This window comes from Engystomops pustulosus, chromosome 5 (assembly GCF_040894005.1).
Source record: "Engystomops pustulosus chromosome 5, aEngPut4.maternal, whole genome shotgun sequence".
Taxonomy (NCBI): Eukaryota; Metazoa; Chordata; class Amphibia; order Anura; family Leptodactylidae; genus Engystomops; species Engystomops pustulosus.
In genome coordinates, this window is record NC_092415.1 from 128,175,109 (window position 1) to 128,197,748 (window position 22,640).

The window sequence follows — 22,640 nt, forward strand, 5'->3', positions numbered from 1 at the left end:
TTTTAACCTGATTGTATCTGGTTAAAGGGTGCGTGGTGAGCCGGTTAAGGGCGGGGTTAAGTGAGCTGGCTCACCTCGTTCTTAGAGCCAGCTTGTTCTTGAACGACACATCACTACAGCAGTCGGCTCCTGCCATTTGGGGAAATAATGGCTGCTGCTCTTTTTTTGGGCAATAAGTAAATCTAAGTCTGAAAACTACTATGCATGCGTGACACTGTATACTGTGTGGGCATGAGTGTATGTATGCTGTATGCGTGACACTGTATACTGTATGGGCATGAGTGTATGTATTCTGTATGCATGACACTGTATAACAGTGGTGGCGAACCTATGGCACGTGTGCCAGAGGCGGCACTCGGAGCCCTCTCTTCAGGCCATCACCCCAGAATAAATTTCACCCAAAAGGGCTCAAAGAATGCTGGCCCAACAATTCTTCCTGTACATAGGGACTTTGGAGATAAGCTGCAATAGTCCAAATTTGCCCTCCTCCTTTCAACTGTGTTAGTGTCCTCAGCAATAAATTACTGCCTTAATTGCTGTGCTGGCACTTTGCCATAAATAAGTGGCTTTTGGTTGAAGTTTGGGCACTCATGATCTAAAAGGTTTGCCATCACTGCTGTATAATGTATGGGTATATTGGATATCATTTACAGATATTGGAGGCAACACTATAAATATTTCTACCCTGTCAAGACACTTTTGAGAGGTACACATAAAACAAACATAAGTGTTTGTATGGTGGAGTATCGAAAAAGTTTTTACACCTAAGAGGGGAGGTGACATGAAATACAGGCTATTGAATCGGGAGACCTTCTGTATGTTCAAGGTTAACCCCTGACCGACACGACGGGTGTGGGTCCATGGATTTTCGTCTCAGGCAGCAAAAACCCTTGAATCGGCCCTGCCTGTAATCCTCTGTCTATCTGTGTAACAATTGCCGGAACACCATGTACAAAATAATTTCCCCCCAGGGGATCAATAAAGTTGTATTATTGTATATCAGCAGTTGCTATGTCATTTTAAAATGTTTTGCCAGTCCAGGCTCAGTGTCTCCAATGTCATGTCATTTGATCATGTGACTTGGAACTTTGTCATATAGTCCCAGGCATTGAACATGTGGGAAACATGGATGCTGGGTTTTCATAATCACTTTCATAAATTTCCTGTCACTAGCCAGGCTACCATTGGGTGAGTGTAACTATAAATATATGTGTATACATGTATCAGTATGAATGAGATCATGCTGTTCCTGCAGCTGCAGTTATAATAAAGGATGAGTTAATGTGCACAGAATCCTGTGGTTAGAATCCTGTGGTTTTCCTTGAGTGCCGCAAGCCGTTTTAACGTATGCCATAGCTTGTATTTAGTATCCAAACCCTCTGCTGCTAGCCGTAGCAAACCTGCAGCAGTGGCATGCCTGTTCCTTGCTGCAGTGTTGTCTCACAGTTTATTAAGTGTAAAAAGCTTAATTGAAATAGATACACAAGGGGGAAAATAGGGAAGGGAACCTCCCAAAAGTCCACTTCCTGGTTTGGGATATTTGCTTAAATGTATGCATAACCCACAATCCCCTGAAAAAGTCCAAATCAAATGAAGAGTGAGTGTTTCCCGGAGTTTGCCAGATAAACACAGCCTGTGTTTTTTAATACACCTAATCTAAGCAAAGTCCAGTGTTTTGTACAAATGTCCTGAACTTATGCAAAGTGTGGGTGTCCGATAAAGTCCGTATAAAGCTGCTGCTGGGATTCTCCCTGAGGTAGGCGGTGAGCTTCCAGGGAGGTGACCCAGCTCACAGCAAAGTGTCCAAAGCAAGTTGGGTATAGCCTGACCTGCTCTTACTGTGTCTTTCCAGATAAGATATAGACTCCTGCTTACATGAGGGATACGGTGGCCCTGAAACTGAAAGAGGTGGATGGAAGGGTGCCGGACATGTCAAAGGACATCTTCTGCAAGAAGATTCTGCTGGACCAGGGGATTCTGAGCCACGAGATTTTTGGGATCCAAGCCATGGTTGCCGGGATCTTTTATGTGACCTTCATATCCATGTCGGTCTGTAAGAAAGCTGCGACGCTGGATTCCCCCTTTTCCAAATTCTTATGCAGCTGCCTGCTACAGAGGGAGGAGAGGAGGATCATCGTGTCAATGTGGAACCTGCGGACCTCCGGCAAGGACATCGAGACATTCCTCCAAAGGTACTGCTACTGGTGAGGGGCCCCGAAAAGGTCCTGAACTGCTACAACCTTTGGATGGGCAAGTGGGCTGCGACAGTCCTGCTGCAGAAGGATTCTGCATCAGAAGACGGTTTCAAACACCTGCCCCAAGCATTCATGTTGGGCAACTCCCACGGCCTCATCTATTATCCGGATATGCCGCAAACCTGCAGGAAGTGTGGCAAGACGGGTCATCAGATGAAGGCCTGCAAGGTGGAAGCCTGCAAGAACAACCGGCAGAACAAAAGAAGGCATCAAAGAAGGTGACTCAGATGTCCAGGAATGTGGCCAAGCCCGCCAAGGTGTCATAACTGCAGACGGGTTAGACAAAGAAGGTGACACCTTCCCTCCATCCCTCCCAGGCCAACTCCAAACCCTCCCTTCCCCCCACTGAGACCACCATCACCCCCCTAGTCGGGGTCTCAGCAGTTCAGCCACTAGCCCATAAGGAAACCCCCCAGGAATCAGCGGCACTAACCCAAACCCCTCCCCCCACTGCTGATCCCCTAGCCTACACGGTGGAGAACTTCCCCCTCCCCCCCCAAGCCCTTGTCTCTTCTTCTGTCTCCACAGATCCAGACACTGAGACCGAGACAAAGAAGAAAAGGAAGAGGAAACAGGTGGAGAGCCCAGTAGCAGAGACCACCAGGAAAATAGTACTGGTGGAGAACGAACAGCCCTCCACCTCCACCATAGACCGGACTCTGGAAGCAGACCTCGATAACATACTGGAGGACTACTATCCTGAGAGCCCCGGCTACCACGACCTGCCAGCACCCCTCAATCCGTTGATAGACGAGATGCTGGAAATGGCAGAAGGATCCCCGATCCTCCAGCAGGCAGAGCCACCTGACGGGATAGGTAACTAGGGCTGTATCGTCCCATCCTAACCACCCTCTTTTTCTTTTTCCATGATGGCGAATCTAACTATTTTCTCCATTAATGTTAGAAGCATTAGAGATAAGTTTCGTTGTTCAACTGTACCAACCTTTCTTGCCTCCCAACCAGGTGATGTTTTTATGTTGCAGGAATGTGCTCTCCCCTCCTCTAGGTCCTACCAACATCTGGCCAGGCAGTGGAGTCACGGCCCGTCCTACTGGTCCAGGGGGGGGGGGGTGCGACTGTAAGTCTGCAGGCACCGCCATCCTTCTCAGGGGAAGCGCTTTCACGCTTGATTACGTCCAGGAGCTAGTCTGCGGCCGTCTTCTGGTCGTAGATGGCTCCTGGGCGGGTGAGCCCGTGCGGCTAATTAGCGTGTACTCATCCCCTGACAAGGGTGAGCGTCTGGAACTTTTCCAGAACCTCAGACCGCAGCTCGCCACCACCCGGGCCGTAGTAATGGACGGAGACTTCAACTGCCCCATAGAGGAAGATGGGCGCAGCTCCGGCACCTCGAGCAAGCTTGATGTCACGTCCAAACTGCTCATAGAGATGGTAACTGAAGGACGCGGTGGGTTCCATGGGGTGCGGCTCCGTGAATTACACGTGGAGCCGCTCCGATGGCTCACTGCGTTCCTGGATAGACTTCGTGTTCACCTCTAGAGCGATCAAGCCGTGTGGGTACTCTATGGTCCCCTGCTTCTTCTCTGACCACAGGGCCGTCCAGGTTCGGGGCGCCCTGGTCCATGGTTTTCCAATTGGCCCAGGGTCCTGCAAACTGAACTGTGCCTTGCTGGAAAAGGAGGGAGTGCAGGAGGAGCTTAGAGAGGTTACATGGTTTTGAGGAATGACAAATGTTTGTTTGCTACTGTCAGGGAATGGTGGGAGTATGTTAAAGTGGAATTGCGTAGTTTCTTTCAGGACAAAGGCAGTCGGCCAAAGTGAAAAGGGACTTCAAAGAGCTCCAGCGTCAGCTGAGATCACTGCAAGACCTCCATCACTGCGGCTGGGAGAGGAGCTGGAGGACACCAAGAAGCGTCTGAAAAGTCACTTTGAGGAGGAATCCAAGCGAATCATCTTTCGTGCCAAAATGGACAACCTGGAGAAGGGTGAGAAGTGTAACTCTTTCTTTTTCAGGAAAGTCCACGCCGGCCACACGCCCCTGACTGAGCTGCACGACGAAGCCGGAAACATGCAGCGGGGAAAAAAGGCAGTGATGGGAGTCATCGCCGACTTCTACAGCAGCCTCTATGCCCCGAAAACCACAGACACGGAAGCCGCCGAGAGGTTCCTAGCAGGTATCACTAACCCCTTTGATCCTGCAGGTGCTACGGCAATGGATGCCCCTTTGACGGTGGACGAGCTGCTCTCTGCCGCTAAATCCTTTAGACCCGGCAGGACTCCGGGCAGTGATGGTCTCCCAGCAGAGCTCTATGTAGCGCTGGGGGACTTGCTGGAGCTCTTTGATGAGATGGTGGTGGAGGGCAGTATGCCGCCATCACGAAGGCAAGGAATGATCACGATCTTGTACAAGCGGAAGGGAGAGAGGTGTGACCTGAAGAATTGGCATCCCATCTCGCTCCTCAGCGTGGACTACAAGATCCTGGCAAAGGTCCTAGCAAACAGACTGAAGGGCGTCATAGGGAAGATCATCCACCCGGACCAGACCTGCGGCATCCCAGGCCGCAGGATTGCAGACAGTCTAGCCCTCATGAGAGACACGGTGCATTACATCAGAAGCCGCCGCATCCGCGCAGCCCTGGTCAGCCTTGATCAGGAGAAGGCCTTCGACCGAGTCTCACATGAATTCATGGGTAAAATACTGCGCAAGCTTGGTCTGGGGAAAATGTTTTGTACCTATGTTAACCTGATGTATTCTGATATTTGCAGCACGGTGTTGGTGAACAGCTGGAAGACTAACCCCTTTCCTATCCTTTAAGGGGTTAGACAAGGCTGCCCTCTTTCACCTCTTCTCTTTGTTTGTGTTATAGAGCTGTTCGCAGAATCTATCCGGCAGAGAGGAGAGATCAGAGGGATCACCGCACCGGGACCAGGACACGCCGAGGTCAAGTGCTCGCTCTACATGGACGACGTGACCGTCTTCTGCGCAGACCAGCATTCGGTGACGGAACTCGCCTAGACGTGTGAGCTGTTCGGACAAGCTTCGTGAGCAAAGGTCAACTGCAAGAAGTCGGAGGTAATGCTCTTCGGGGACTGGCACCCTGCTTCTTCTGCACCTCTTCCCTTCACCATCCAGCAAGACTTTATCAAGGTTTTGGGGGTTTGGTTTGGGAAAGACAGAGCAGCCACGAAGTCTTGGCAAGAACGCTTGGCCAAGGCAAACCAACGGATTGGACTGTGGGCCCTCAGACAGCTTACCCTCACGGGGAAAGCATTGGTCCTGCGTAACGAGGAGCTGCCTGTGCTACACTACACGGCACAGGCATGGCCTCCCACGGCCGAAATCAGCAAGGCCATTACCAGGACCGTGTTTAAGTTTGTTTGGGGTTCAAAGATGGACAGAGTCAAAAGATCTGTCATGTACAAGGAGCCTCGCAAGGGGGGTAAGGGCATCCCCGACATCCCCACTTTACTTTGGATTTCTTTTGTGTGTGACATGGTCCGAAGAACTCTGCGAACACCAAGGGACTCTGCCGGAAAGTCCATGTCCCGCTTTTTCCTTCTTCCCCTGTGGCGGGGGCTTGGTTGGGACAAGTGGAACAGCTCCTTCCCTTACAACTGGGATCCTCCCTGGTACTATGCCAGGGCAGTGAAATTTGTGAGGGATCAACATCTGGAGGGACTCAAGCCGGATTTGTGGAAGCCTAAAACTATCCACAAAGTCATCAGAGCCAAGGATCTTGTGGAGTGTGTTCCGGGGCTGACCACCAGCACCATGGACACCGTGTGGTCCAACATGTCGTGTGAAAGGCTTAACAACTGGCACAAGGATCTGTCATGGATGGTCATCCAGGGGGGCCTCCCCACCCGGTCATTTATGGCAGCCCGCAACCTGAGCAAAACCCAGTACTGCCCCCGGTGTCCCTTTGTGGAGGAGACATCATTGCACTTGTTCTGGGAATGCCCCTTTGCTCGGGGCCTGTTGCAAGCTCTGGATCACAAACTGCTTCTTTCTGTGCCCAGGAACACCATGACGTGCCACGCTGCACTTTATGGCCTGTTCCAAGGCACCCACACGGTGGGGGCCATCCAGGATGCCTGACGTCTTACAGTGTCTACAAGTAGTATTCAACCCCCTGCAGATTTAGAAGGTTATATAAGAAGCAAATAGGTTACAGCCTTCAAACAAGAGCAGGATTTATTAACAGATGCATAAATCTTACAAACCAAAAAGTTATGTTGCTCAGTTAAATTTTAATAAATTTTAAACGTAAAAGTATGGGTCAATTATTATTCAACCCCTCAAACCACAATATTCTGTTTGGTTCCCCTAAAGTATTAAGAAGTAGTTCAGGCACAAAGAACAATGAGCTTCACATGTTTGGAATAATTATCTATTTTTCCAGCCTTTTCTGACTATTTTAAGACCCTCCCCAAACTTGTGAACAGCACTCATACATGGTCAACATGGGAAAGACAAAGGAGCATTCCAAGGCCATTAGAGATAAGATCTTGGAGGGTCACAAGGCTGGCAAGGGGTACAAAACCCTTTCCAAGGAGTTGGGCCTACCTGTCTCCACTGTTGGGAGCATCATCCGGAAGTGGAAGGCTTATGGAACTACTGTTAGCCTTCCACGGCCTGGACAGCCTTTGAAAGTTTCCTCCCGTGCCAAGGCCAGGCTTGTCCGAAGAGTCAAGGCTAACCCAAGGACAACAAGGAAGGAGCTCCGGGAAGATCTCATGGCAGTGGAGACATTGGTTTCAGTCAATACCATAAGTAACGTACTCCACCGCAATGGTCTCTGTTCCAGACGAGCACGTAAGGTACCTTTACTTTCAAAGCGTCATGTCAAGGCTCGTTTACAGTTTGCTCATGATCACTTGGAGGACTCTGAGACAGACTGGTTCAAGGTTCTCTGGTCTGATGAGACCAAGATCGAGATCTTTGGTGCCAAGCACACATGTGACGTTTGGAGACTGGATGGCACTGCATACGACCCCAAGAATACCATCCCCACAGTCAAGCATGGTGGTGGCAGCATCATGCTGTGGGGCTGCTTCTCAGCCAAGGGGCCTGGCCATCTGGTCCGCATCCATAGGAAGATGGATAGCACGGCCTACTTGGAGATTTTGTCCAAGAACATCCGCTCCTCCATCAAGGATCTAAAGATGCGTCGTCGTTTCATCTTCCAACAAGACAACAACTCAAAGCACACAGCCAAGAAAACCAAGGCCTGGTTCAAGAGGGAAAAATTAAGGTGTTGCAGTGGCCTAGTCAGTCTCCTGACCTTAACCCAATTGAAAACTTGTGGAAGGAGCTCAAGATTAAAGTCCACATGAGACACCCAAAGAACCTAGATAACTTGGAGAAGATCTGCATGGAGGAGTGGGCCAAGATAACTCCAGAGACTTGTGCCAGCCTGATCAAGTCTTATAAAAGACAATTATTACCTGTAATTGCAAACAAGGGTTATTCCACAAAATATTAAACCTAGGGGTTGAATAATAATTGACTCACACTTTTATGTTTAAAATGTATTAAAATATAACTAAGCAACATAACTTTTTGGTTTTTAAGATTCATGCATCTGTTAATAAATCCTGCTCTTGTTTGAAGTTTGAAGGCTTTAACTTATTTGCTTCTTATCAAACCTACTAAATCTGCAGGGGGTTGAATACTACTTGTAGGCACTGTATGAACTGCTTCAAAGACGTCTTGTGGTACGCCAGGAGGTGCCTCACCCTTCACAGAGAAACTTTGTCCATCCAGGACTGTCACCGGCTAGTCTTGAGCCAGCTCAGAGACTACGCCTCCCTTGACAGCAGGGTAGACTTAGAAGAAGAGGACTGACAAGCCACTTCTTCATTTTTCTCTTGTGGACTTTTTTTTCTTGTTGAGTGGCTGGTGATATTTTTTTCCAGAGCGCCGTATGTGTACCCGTAGTTGGGTGCACTTAACTATTTTTTTTGTGTGCCATCTATGCGGCTTGTCCGTGTAGTTTGGTGCACATTATTTTTTGTGTGTGCCATCTGTGCGGTTTGTCCGCACATCATCTAATTTTTCTGGTGTACGTTCACTATTTTTTTTTTCTTGTGCACATTTTTAAAATTTATTTTTATGTGTGCAATGTCTCAGAAGACGTACACCGTGTTGGAGGCATACAACATGCTTGCCTCTGACACTGAGTCAGCTAGTGGGGATGATGTCCCCTTTTACCTATCATCATCCTCCTGCTCATTTTCCAGTGTCCTGGGAGGACCCCCAAGAAGGCGCCGTAGGGTTCCAGGGACTTCTGCGATTGAAGTGCCTGGGACTTCTGCAGGAGAAGCGTCTGGGGCTTCCACTGAGCCTGCATGGGTAGCCCCAGATAATTATACCCCTCAGGTCCCTGACTTTTTGGGCCAACCTGGAATTAATTTTGACACGGCAGGGCTCAGAGCTGTGGACTTTTTTGTGATGAGGAGCTGTTGAATTTAATTGTATTCCAGACATATCTCTGCGCTGCACAGTATATTGCCCAAAACCCCACTTCATTTTATGCACAACCCTACAGGTGGACCCCTGTCACTGCAGCAGAGATGCAGAAGTATTGGGGCATAATACGTCTTATGGGGATAGTAAAGAAGCCTTCAATCAGAGACTGACAGAAGAGATGACCAATGGCTTTTTAAGGCGAACCACGGGAATGTGATGCCGGGAGAGCAGAGTGCCATACACGAAGTTCCCTGCGGAACCGGAGTCCAAGAAAGCAGAGACCTGGATCTGGGTGCTGGTGCCAATGCTGAGAAGCACCGGTATCATCAGGCATGGAGAAACTTTGGTAACATCTAGGGACGCTTCTCCTAAGAACCCTAGGTGCTGGCGTTTCACGGATGCTGGGGACGGATAGGACAAGACCCCAAGAAGTGATCAGGACTGGCACAATACAGACAGAGGTTTCCCTGACATCTTCTGATACGCTTCTGAGGAGAGAGTCTGGCCCTGTCCACCTCCATAGGCTCCTCTGCAGATGGTACAACTGGAGGCTGGAGCGGTCTTTGGAAAGCAGGAGCTAGGGGAGGGAGACGCCGTGGGCGGACTTGGGGTTGTTCGAGGCGCAACTCTTCAGCACGCTCATCAATCCAGGTGGCTAAGGTGATGAGACCACTCAGGGAAGACGGCAGATCTCGAGCAGCCAGAGCGTCCTTAACATAAGAAGAAAGTCCCTTTTTGAAAGCTGCGGACAGGGCCGTGTCATTCCAGGAGAGTATCGAGGCCAGGGTACGGAACTGGACAGTGTATTCTCCCATGGACGAGTTCCCCTGGTGTAGATTCAACAGCGCAGTCTCAGCAGAAGAGGCCCATGCAGATTCTTCAAAGACTGACCGGAACTCTGCCAGAAATGCTGTGAGATTAGCTGTGACTGGGTCGTCTCTATCCCAAAGCGGAGTAGCCCAGGCCAGGGCTTTCCCAGAGATGAGGCTGACGATGAATGCCACCTTGGATTGCTCCGTGATGAATTGAGACGCTATGAATTCTATGTGCAGGGAGCACTGGGTTATAAAGCCCCTGCACATTTTGGGATCACCATCATACTTGCTGGGCATAGACAGCCATAGTCTGGGTTCAACAGCAGGAAGACAAGCCGGGGTAGCGGGAGAAGTTTCAGGAACCTGTTGTTGTTGCTGGGTGGCTAGCAGCTGTGACAGCATGGCGGTCACCTGTGCCAGCTGTTCGCGCTTGGTGGCAATCTCCCGGAATCGCTGGACCACGATGGTAGCCGAGTCAGCCGAGTGGGAAGCGGAACCTCGGCGGGATCCATGGCCGGATCTTACTGTCAGACTTAGAGGTTGTGGATCCTCTGAACCACTGCGGAAGATGACACAAGCCACTACCTGGGACTGGAGTCTAAGTGGTACCGGTTTTCACCAGAGCCCGCCACAAAGCGGGTTTGACTTGTTGCGGCGTGGTACCATCAGGTCGTTCCACGGGCGTGACTTGTCCGCAGTGGCAGCCAAGGTCGAGGTACATACACCAAAGGCAATCTCGTAGTCAGGGACAGGCAGGATGTCAGGACAGGCAGCACAGTATCGTAGACGGAGACGTGGCAATAGGTCAGGGCAGGCGGCAAAGGAGCAAAGTCAGAAACTGAACCGGGGTCACTGCGGGAATTCACAGAAACAGCACAAGGCACAGACAAAGCTTTCTCTAGGGAGCTAGGCACGAAGATCCGGCAGGGGCTTGCAGGAAGAGGCAGGCTTATATAGAATTTAGTGAAATGGCCAGCGCCAATTAATGGCGCGCTGGCCCTTTAAATTTGGAGAAGTTGCCGCGCCGAGCGTCCTTGCAGTCGTGTACGCCTGTGGACAGCGGAGGGGAGCGAGTCGGGAGCCGGGACAAGTGAGGGGGGCATAGGAGCACGGGTGAGCCCACGACCCGCGACATAGGTTGCGGGACCACCCGTGACAACATACACATATGAAAGTTCAACCACCCAGCACTTTCTATCCCAGTCACAAACAAAGTCACTTTATAAAAACATTTTATGACTTAATACTGAACGACCTCCAGGAACTAACTAAGAATAAGAAGAACCCAAGATATGGTAAAAACAGACACAAAACTAGAAAAGGGGTCACACAGAACCATACTACTAATCTTTCCCGGGAAAAGTCCACAGCCCTTAAACAACTAGCCAAAAATAGCAACCTTGTCTTTAGGTCAGTAGAAAAATACTGTGATTTTGGAATTTAACTAATATGAAAGTGAAGCCACACGCATTTTATCAGACACCATGTATTATAAGGAACTAAAAGAAGACCCATTCCCTCAGCTAGAAAAAGAATATAGAGATTTATAAAACACTAGCCAAAAATAGGCATCCTGGACAAAAAAAAGAAAAAAAAAATTCTCCTAATCGAAAACCCAAGCAAACCATACTTCTACCAAAAATCCACAAAAGTCTCACTTCTCCCCATGGCTGTCCAATCATCTGAAACACCAACTGTCTTACTAGTAACTTCTCCCATTATAAACATGAACAGTTATCTTAGAGACTCTTAGAGACTCATCACAACTCATGAAGATTCAAAATGAAATCCCTTGGGAAAAAGACTTCATACTAGCCATCCTCAATGTGACAGCCTTATACACCAACATCGAACACTCCTTAGGTCTAGCATGCATCAAAATCGTTCTCCAAGAGGACAAAAATATTTTAAATATTCAGAAACAATTCCTGATGGAGAGTCTCTCCTTTATCTTAAAGAATAATTATTTTACAAATGGAAAGAGCATATTCCATCAGCAAAATTGTACAGCTATGGGGACTAAAGTAGCTCCATCGTATGCTAATTTATTTATGTATATATTTGAGAACATCTTTATCATACCTGAAACAATACATCTAGGGAGACTTAAACTGTATAAAAGGTACATCGACGCCTTGTTTATAGTTTGGCAGGGCAAAAGTACATCTCTACAACAGTTTTTTGCAAAAATTAATAACAACAATTGGGGGCTGATTTTCACTCCACACCATAGCCCAGAAAAAGTGGAATTCCTAGATCTGGATATAGGAAATAATGATAAGGAATTCATGACAGCTGCTTTTTTTTTTTTTTTTTTAAAGTAGACATGAACAGATACTTAGACTATAATAGCAGCCACCATAGGAAGTGGCTCTGTAACATCCCATACAGCCAATTCAGGCACCTCAGAAGAAATTGCTCTGATACCCAGATATATAAACAACAATGCCGCATCCTAGAGAAACGGTTTAAAGAAAGAAAGTACCCAAACACATTGATTGCCGACGCCATCGAGATAGCAAGTCAGTATAGTCACAAGAAAAGTCTTCAACCAAAAAAGAACAAATGAAAACAACGAAGAAGCATCTTACCAATTAAAATTCATTACTACTTATAGTAAAGATCCTGAGTATCCTGAGCATTTTGAAAAAAACATTGGGCCTTTATAAAATCAGGCCCAGTATTAACTAAAGTTGTACCAGACTAAATATCTTGCATATACAGGAGAGCCCCTACAGTGAAAAATAAACAGTATCCCAAAACAGTACAAAATAAATACTGAACCATTGACCACTCGTAAAGACAGCTCCGAATGTAGGAAACCCCAGTGTTTATGTTGCCACATGATAAAAACGTCCGACTTCTTCAAATCTAATAACACAGGGGAAATATTTAACCTAATGTTTAATCTCATTGAGTGCGAGTGTGGCCTCCAATATGTTGGAAGAACCACACAAGCCCTACATTGTAGAGTGAACCAACATAGGTTCAATATCAGACACAAAGTTCTGAATCATGGGCTATCTAAACATTGCACCCTCAAACATAAAAGTGAAGTAAAAATCTTACACCTTACAACCTTACACAGCTCTGTATGCCAAAGTGTGTAAAATTAGTGTCAGAATATAGCAAAATAAATTTCAAAAGAAGAAAAGAGTCCAGCACCTGCATATCCTTATATACTTGTGTATAAGCCGAGTTTTTCAGCACAAAAAATGTGCTGAAAAACCTCACCTCGGCTTATACATGAGTCAATTAAAAAAAATAAACTTATATACTCACCCTCTTATTGCCCTGTTGCTCAGCACGGCTCCCCGATGTCAGAGCTCTTTTGTCTTCCCCACGACTCCTCTTCTGTCTTCGGTCTTCTGTAACAGCCGACATAGACGCAGCCACGTTATCTGCCAGCCGGCACATACTATGACACCATCAGCAGCCGTGTCATAGTATGCGCCTGCCGCTAGAGACATGGCCTTTACAGAAGTCCAAAGAGGAAGACAATAGAGGAGCCACGCCAACATCGGGGAGCCGCGCTGAGCATCGGGGGTCGACGGAGGGTGAGTATACAGGCAGTCCCCGTGTTACATACAAGATAAGGTCTGTAGGTTTGTTCTTAAGTTGAATTTGTATGTAAGTCGGAACAGTATATTTTATCATTGTAAGCCCAGACAGAACTTTTTTGGTCTCTGTGACAATTGGATTTTAAAAATTTTGGGTTGTCATAAGAATCGGGATTAACACTAAAGCTTAATTACAGACACCTGTGATAACTGTTACAGCTGTTTATTGTAGCCTAGGACTAAAGTACAATAAATTACCAATATCCAGAGGTCCGTTTGTAACTAGGGGTTGTATGTAAGTCGAGTGTTCTTAAGTAGTGGACCGCCTGTATAAGTTTTTTTTAAATTTAAGTGCTGGCTGGCTGGGCTGGGTTTGCTGTATTCTACAGGGGGCTGTCTGGGCTGGCTGTATACTACAGGGGGCTGTCTGGGCTGGCTGTATACTACAGGGGGCTGCCTGGGCTGGCTGTATACTACAGGGGGCTGCCTGGGCTGGCTGTATACTACAGGGGGCTGCCTGGGCTGGCTGTATACTACAGGGGGCTGCCTGGGCTGGCTGTATACTACAGGGGGCTGCCTGGGCTGGCTGTATACTACAGGGGGCTGTCTGGGCTGGCTGTATACTAAAGGGGGCTGTCTGTATACTACAGGGGGCTGTCTGTATACTACAGGGGGGCAGGCTGGCTGTATACTACAGGGGGCAGGCTATAGGCTACTGGGGGCTTGCTGGGTATATACTGGGTGGCTGTGACCAATGCATTTCCCACCCTCAGCTTATACTCGAGTCAATAGGTTTTCCCAGTCTTGGCTTATACTCGGGCCAGCTTATACTCGAGTATATACGGTAGATCTTCTAAAATCCATTTTTTTATTATCTCATATAAAAGCCATATAGATAAGCAGGTCACATGTTGATGTGTTTCAGACAAAAGTCCTTACTTATAACATATTTTAACATTTTTATGAAGCACAGGTTATACAGAAACCATTAACAAATCAAAATGACAATGGGAAGAATTTAAAAATAGTTCCTTATTATATTGAGTTAAAATGAATATATCTTAACCCCATAAGGACGTAGCCTGTTTGTACTTTAAACAAGTAATTGCTGTTGAATAGTTATACAATTTCCTAATATACTTTCTGTATCCATTCCTCATGAGTTTCCAGATCTCTGATTGCTGTCCTTCTATAGAAAGCTTCATTGCTTACTTCCAGTGTACAGAAATCTGACCATGGTCACACAGGTGCACGTCTCGTTATATATCACACAGCTCTGATTACTCTTTTTGATTCTAACGAGCTGTGCACCTATGTGACCATGGTCAGATTTGTGTTCACTGGAAATAAACATTGAAGATTTCTACAGAATGACAGCAAACAGATCTAGAGAACCATGAGGAATTGATACAGAAAGTGTATTGGAAAAATTTTGAATTTTTCATCACACAAACAATAACATTAATTTGCCGAACTTGGAATACCCCTTTAAGGCTAAATTTTTAGCTCAAAAATGCCATTTTAGTACCAAATATGTTGTGATCAAATCATGCCATTTTAGACAAACACCCCATAAATCATTCTTTGGTTTGTCCCAAGTACGGCAATGCCCCATAGGTGCCAATAATAGTCAGGCTAGGAACATAGGAGGGCTGAGAAGGGAAAAAGCGAAATTTAGCTTTTGGACCTCCGTTTTCACAAGTTTGGATTGGAGGGCCATGTCATGTTCACAGAGCGCAAGAGGTACCAATACAATAGAAATCCCAGAGAAGTGACACCATTTTGGATACCCTTTAAAGAACTTATCTGGGATTGTTGTGCGCATTTAAATGCCCAACATGCTGGCCAAAATACAAAGTAAATGGTTCAGAGTAAAAATTGCATTTTTATCTGAAAAATACCATTTTAGTGCAAAATTTATTGTGCCCAACTCATGTCACTATAAACAAACACCCCATAAACCATTCTTTGGTTTGTCCTGAGTATGGCAATACCCCATTTGTGCCATTAATAGAAAGGCTGGGAACAGGGCTAAGAAGGGAAGGAGCGATATTTTGCTTTTGGTGCTCCGTTAGACTAGTTTTGGGGTGCCCCTGTGGTACCAGTACAATAGAAAACCCCCAAGAAGTGACAACATTTTTGGAAAGGGCACCCCTTAAAGAACTTATCTAGGGTTGTATGAGCATTTTAACATCTAAGATCCTGGCTCAAATGTTATACAAAGTGAATAGTGCAGAGTAATAATTACATTTTATTTACTCAAATATGCTTTGTTAGTGCCAATGTATTTTGCCAAACTTATAGGTTTTGGAGCACCATTTTCACTAGACTGGTATTGAGGTGCCCCTGAGGTTCTGATTTAAAAATGTAATGTGAACAGCGGTCTCATTATGCAAGGCTCTCACTCCTTGTAAAACTGTAGCATGCAAAAAATATATCAATGAGACCACGGAAATATTCAATAATTCTTTATATATAGCTTGATAAAAAAACATATAAGGCCACAATACATCACCATACTTTGGCAAACTGTGCCATAGTCCATTAATAAGTCCACACTGAATGGTAATGGCTCCCACTGAGACGAAGAACGCCTGGTGTGTCGTGACGTTTCGGAGGAGGTTCCTCCTTCCTCAGACATGATGGAACCTCCTCCGAAACCGGGCGCTCTTCGTCTCAGTGGGAGCCATTTTATTTTTCCCATAGGGATCAGTACAGTAGAAACCCCTGAAAACTGACCCTATTTTAGAAAGTACACCCCTTTATGAATTAATCTAGGGGTGTAGTGAGCATTTAACCCCACAAGTGGACCCCAAGAATAATGCATGATGGATAGTGAATAGTACAAAATATCCATTATGTCATCTTGTGCCCAGCTCCTGCCCCGGGAGACAAACTCCAAAAATCCCAGGCACGGCAATACCCCATATGTGGCAATAATCTACAGATTGGGCACACGACAGAGCTCAGCAGGGAAGTTGCAGCATGCAGCATGATGATTAAGCTGTGTGGGAGTATCCTGCCAGGGTAAATCGTTCAAGGTAAAATTATACATACAGGGAGGTGTGATAAATCCCAAAGCCCTTCATACAAAACCTTCTCGGAGTTCTCGGAGTTCCTTGGGGTCACTTTGTGAGGACGAGGTGGACAAATAAAATGGACAATGTCCCTACTAGCGGACTCCGTATCGGAGGCAATATAACTAAATGCCTTCAATGCCGTGTATGTTTTCCGGGCTATGATTTTCTCTGACCTGACACAGGGAAAACAACAATGATGGGCATAGAACACAACCACCCCTGCACTCCGCACTCCTCCTCCACAGAACTACTCCACCTCCACATGACTACTCCTCCTCCAACGACTAATACTACTCCAAACAGATCACACTTAAATGTGCGGTTGTTGGCGGGAAGGGAACAGACAATGGGGGTGGGGTGGGGTAATAGTGTGTTTTAGGGAACACTAATGGGACAGATTGCTAGCACTCCTCTCTCCAACACCACCAAACACAAAATGCCAATGTTGGAGAGCGTGGGGCTAGTAAGATCTGCCCCCCAGCGTCACAGATTGCTGTCACTGACCAGTCTGTATTGACTGACCAATGGTGGCGATCGACGTCACAGGACCTATCAGATTGATCCTGTGATGTCATCAGGTGTGTGTCGGCTGGCGAACCTAACCTGTCCCATTGATGTTTCACCCTGTCGCAAAGCGGGAGTGGGAAGGGTTAATAATACATTTGGAGAAAATTGTGTAGAAAAACAATGTTAATAAACAAATTATGTGGTTAACACATACAGTTGTGGCCTGTTAGTGAGGAATAAAGTCAAACATTTTTCATCAATCAGAAATCAAAGCAGTGCATAATAGTGAGATCTAAGACACCACTAAATGTAGCTATTAATTATGGCTGATATGTTGGACCTAGGTGGAAACTGCACACAAATTCAACAGCCAATCAGAAAAAAAAAAAATCAATCTGTAAGGTGTAATGTGCAAAATGTCCATTAGGTGTACTGTCACAATATATGCAAACTAGATGTTTTAACCCCTTCCCGCTGCAGTCCTTTTTCGATTTTGTGCTTATATTTTTCACTCCCCACCTTCTATAACTTTTTTATTTTTCCATATACAGAGCTGTGTGATGGCTTGTTTTCTGCGTAACAAATTGCACTTCAAAATGATGGTATTTAATATTCCATGTATTGGGAAGTGGGAAAAAATTCCAAATGCAGTGAAATTGGTGAAAAAACGCATTTGCGCCGTTTTCTTGTGGGCTCGGATTTTACAGATTTCACTGTATGCCCCAAATGACATGTCTACTTTATTCTTTGGGATGGTACAATCACTGGGATACCAAATTTGTATAGGTTTTATAATGTTTTCATACATTTACAAAAAAGTTTTATTTTGCCATCTTCTGGCGCTAATAACCTTTTCATACTTCGTTGTACAGAGCTGTGGGTGGTATAATTTTTTGCGACTTGTGATGATGTTTTCAATGCTACCATTTTTAGTGTTTATAATTTTTACTTTTTATTTATATTTATAACAGTTCTAGGGAAAGGGGTGATTTAAATTTTTAGGGTTTTTTATTATATTTTTTTTTTTACTTTTTTTTGTTTGTACTATTTTTCAGACTCCCTAGGGTACGTTAACTCTAGGTAGGCTGATCGATCCTACCATATACTGCCAACATTGTAATGAATGAGTTAAAACTAGAAAGCCTAGGGTCTTCAGAAGACTTTGGGCTGTAATGGCGACCGATCGCCGCCCCTGATGACATCACTGGGAGCGATGATCTCTGCCAAGATGGTGCCGACATTCTTTTGAAGCTGCCGGCAGCTTTGCTGATGGCGATGGGCGGTGCCAGCAACGATCGTGGGTGATACCGGTAAGCCTTTGCTGCAAAATACAGCAAAGACTTACCGGCTATGAGAGGACTCAGCCCATGAGCCCTCTCATGCACCCACACCCGACATGTGACGTGCTATTATGTTTAGGTGACGTGTCTTCGGACGAATTTCAGGCCTTGGTGCAAGTGGATTATAGGACATGACACAACACCTTAACTAAGAAAACAGTTGGTTCAAGGGCAATAGCTACCAACTGTGTTGTCCTCATTTATGTCACTTAGTCCATCACCAACCTTGGTTCCTATATTTAGGACCATGGGTGGCTTGTCTCCCCACATACCATATGTACGGCACAAAGCCAAGCACTTCACTCAAAGTGCAATTCATTTTTGCATTCCTAGGTTGTAGAGTGTGTGGACCTTCTGTAGGCTTTGTACTGTCAGCAAACTCTAGCCTATATTTCCAAAGGTCCATAGCGGTGCTGTGGGCGGGACATTAAATTACCAAGGGGAGGGCGGCATTGTAATATTCGCCTCAGGCAGCAAATATGCTAGAATCAACCCTGAGTATACATGGTAAATTCTGCATTTGTATGTTTGTTGACAGAGCTGGTTGAGGGCTTATTTTTTGCAAAAAGAGGTGTTTTTTTGCAGTGGTATGATTTTGGAGCACATAACTTTTTGGATTGTTTTTTTTAAGAAATGTTTTATGAAGATATTTAATTTAGAATCAGATATTATCGAAAGTGTTTTTTTTTTTACTGCATACAGATTTTACTGCATCCTTTGATTAACTGTACAAATTGTTACCAAAATATGTAGGTTTTTTTGGTGTTTTCATGTTTTTTATACTTTATTTGATTTCTATATGTAAATGAGGTGTATTAGGGGACTTTTTCTATTATAAAAAGGTTTCCCACACCCGGGCTTGAACAAGGGCTCGTCTCATCGCCCTTAGGCACTTGCATCACGCTGCAAGTGTTCGTGGAAGACGGCAGTCAGCGAGAGAATGACCCGAAGAAGACCACAGGACCCAAAGAAGATCAGAACCAAGAGGAGGACTTACGGGGGGCGTCGGAAAGGCGAGTATAGTGATAAAAAAGTGAAACATTTAAAAAAAAAAAAACTAAGTTAAAGGCCAAAAATAAAATACAAGAAAAACAAATACACAAAGAAAATCCACATACCGGTATTTGGTATCCCCGCATCTGTTACAATCTGCATAATAAAACAGAATCATTATTGGACAAGCATGGTGATCACCGTCATTAAAAAACTTTCAGAAAAAGATGATTTTTCATGAATACCCTTACAAAATGCTCTAACAAGTGATTTAAAAAAATGTTACATGTCCCAAAATAAGACAGTTAAAAAGAACAACTCTTCTTGCAAATAATAAGCTGTTAAAAGGTTATTATGAACACAAGATTCTTAAAGGGGTATTCCGGGAATATGAACGTCTGACACAAAAACCCTTGATGATATAAATAAATGAATACAACAATACTCAATGTCATTAGTCACAAAACGGAGCTAAAATGATATGATTTACAAAATTTATGGCCTCTCTAAAGTAGGTGGAGTTATCACTAAGATGGCCGCCACTGGAAACTACAAGTTCCATGATCCTTTAGTTCTCAGTAACTCCTCCTCCCTCTTATGCTCTGCTCCCAGTGATGATGTAATAGGTTTTCTTGCACTGTTACCATAGTAATGATGTGTAACTGCCATCACCACAACACTGACCATACTGGATGCACTGCAACCAACCGACTACAGCCAAACTTAGTAGTGATCACATGACCCGCCCAGGCTGGTGCAGGACATGTGATGTGGACATGTGACCAGCCGCCATCTTCTTTTCTGCGACGGACTGCACGGAGGAAATTAACGGACTGATTAAAGGGCCAGTAGCATTTTAATTCTTCATTACAGTCTATGTCACCAGCATTTTCTACTAAGGGAAGCAAAATTTTAAATAACAACTAATTACACATTAGCTTATATTTTGAGTGCCCACTTGTATATGAATTATGCTGATTCCTGGAATACCCCTTTAAATATACTCAAGATAACAAAATAACACATTCTCTAATTCACGGTTATTAACAAAAAGTCAGCATTTCACAGGCATAATTCCAACCTCTCTCTATTTTGGCTGTCCCTGAAATTTTGGTTGCCCCTGGATACGACCTTAAATCTTCTGACTATGGTTGGATTCTTCTCATGAATACCTACTCTCGTCTGCACGACTTCAGTGCTCTCTGCTTCTTGCCCCTCCTGCCCTGCATTACAAGAGCTCAGACACAAGCACTTCATGCCAGAAGGCAGTGTGCAGAAACTTACTCTACAACTACAGACTAATTTGTCTGTAGTTGTAGAGTAAGTTTCTGCACACTGCCTTCAGGCATGAAGACTTTATAGCAGAACTATACTGAGATTGGGGGCGTAACTACAGCGATAGCAGCCATAGAAGCTGCTATGGGGCAATGTCAGGGGGCCCCAATCTCAGCTATTGGGCTTTAATATGCTGTACGTGTGTATATGTAATGTATATGCTCTAAATGTGTGTGTATATATGATATGTTTATGCTGTATATCTGTGTATGTTGCATGGGTATACATGTATGTATAAATGGTATTTATAGTATGTATTTTTTTTAACCCCTTCACACTCTTCAATGGATATATCCGCAGCAGAGCTATGAAGGGTGTATGAAGAGGGCTTACGGGCTTTGCCCTCTTCATACAGAGATGGGCTTTGCTGCATATTGCAGCAAAGACCCATCGCTATTTCCCCCGGGTCGATGCTTTCACCGATCACATGTGTTAACCTCCATGCGCCGATCGTCGCTCCCCCGAACGTCATCGGGGGTCGGCGAACGGTTGCCGTGACAGACCTGAGACTGCATGGTTTATGCAGATTCGTTACAATGAGCCAATGGCTCATTGTAACGTAGACTGTACAGAAATGCAATATACTGCAATATTGCAGTATATGGAAGGAACAATCTGAGTATCTAGGGTTAATGTACCCTAGAGGGTCTAAGAAAAAACCCTGCTTCCTTAAGGGGTTAAAATGTGAAGTCTGAAATGGGGTCCTGCCTCTCCTAGTTATGCCTCTGGCTGAGAATGTCATTGTATGTTATATGCATCTCATGGATCTCAGCATCACTCATCTGTCTCATCTTTCTATTTCTATGTGTCAGATGCTAGTAGATTAGAAGTTAAAGTGTAGATATACCTGTACCCTGATACTCTAAACACATTGTCAGCACACAGCATCTCATAGCACAGAGGATTCATAAAGTGTCTCCTTAGAGATGAACTGCCCACACTCATTTTACAATGATCACCACTAAGTTATTGTAAATTAACGGGGTCATGGGCAAACCCCTCTAACCAGATCTGTCAGCCAAAAAATAAAAAAGTTATGCCTCTAAAAAGATGGTGATGCTAAAATTAACAAGATTTTCTCCAAATTAGTTTTCTGTATTCTGTAACATTGGGAATAGATTAAAAAAAATATATATATGAGGCGTTATCATAATCACATATTTTTATGGTATGGTGAACAGCTAGAAAAAAAAATCTTTAAATTTGATGATTTTCATTTCTTCCACCAAGAAAGAGTTTATAAGAAAAATCTCACAATTAGCTATTGATGCCCAAAATGATGTACCTGAAAAGTGCATGTCATCTGGCAAAAAAATAAGCCCCCATATATCCACATAATATAAAAAGTATAGCCTGTACATTGTGATAATGCAAATCTGCTCTGAATGGCGCTCCTTCTATGCCCGGCCATGCACCCACACATCAGTTTACCTCCACACATGGATATTGCCAAACTCAGGAGAATATGAGAAATGAATGCAATGTCCAAAAAAAAAACCTACAATTTCTAAATTACACTTCCTTTTTGTTTTAAACCCTATAAAAAGCCTAGAGGGTTAACTCACTTCTTGAAAGTGATTTTTCATACATTGAGGGTGTAGTTTCTATAATTGGGGTGATTTATGGGCTTTTACTATTATTTACTTCTATCAGTCACTTGAAAGCTGAGCAGGTGCCTCTAAAAATGTTATGACTTTACCAAAAAAATTATTATAATTATAAATCTCGTAACATTTTAATGGACGCTTAAAGGGCACCTGTCATCAGGTCTGTGTCACTTGTCCTGTCACTACTACCTTTTGGAGCAGCTCACAAGGATCCCATCCCAGCCTTTATCTAGTTATTTCATACATTAATCATTATAAAATCATCTATTCTTTATTATGTAAATGAGGCTAGTCACATGGTCAGAGGCAGTGATGTCACCCCTGTTCACTCCCCTTTCCTCTCCTCCCCCTGCTCATGTCTGTGTGTAATGTATAGTAAAGCATTGCTAGTGTGTGTGCTGCACCTGCTGACATGCTGCATCCTCCTAATACACAGAGACACAGACATCAGTCATACAAGTACCTGACATGTTCTTCTATAACATGGCTGCAGCCTGGAGCTGTTGTATCTCTCCTATACACACACAGGCTGCAGGGGCAGCCAGCACCAGGAAGCACATCATTATACAGCCTCACATCATTATACAGGCTGTCAGTCAAGCACTGGGGGTGTGGCTGTACCTCCCACTCATGAATAAGGTGGACAACTTGAATATGCTAATGCTTCATTGGACATTTCACAGGTCATTTGCATACAGCTTTAGGACCTCATTGCTTA

The 22,640-nt window shown here is 44.9% G+C and overlaps 1 protein-coding gene across 1 annotated transcript in view; it reads right to left on the minus strand.

The window, feature by feature from the left end:
- The window catches only part of MTRR (5-methyltetrahydrofolate-homocysteine methyltransferase reductase), a 517,819-nt gene that overhangs the window by 490,317 nt on the left and 4,862 nt on the right, over positions 1 to 22,640 (minus strand). Inside the window, exon 2 of the mRNA XM_072152995.1 lies at positions 19,106 to 19,136. Within this exon, the coding sequence (XP_072009096.1) occupies positions 19,106 to 19,126 (21 nt within the window). The 5' untranslated portion in view covers positions 19,127 to 19,136. The remainder of the gene's footprint in view (positions 1 to 19,105; positions 19,137 to 22,640) is intronic.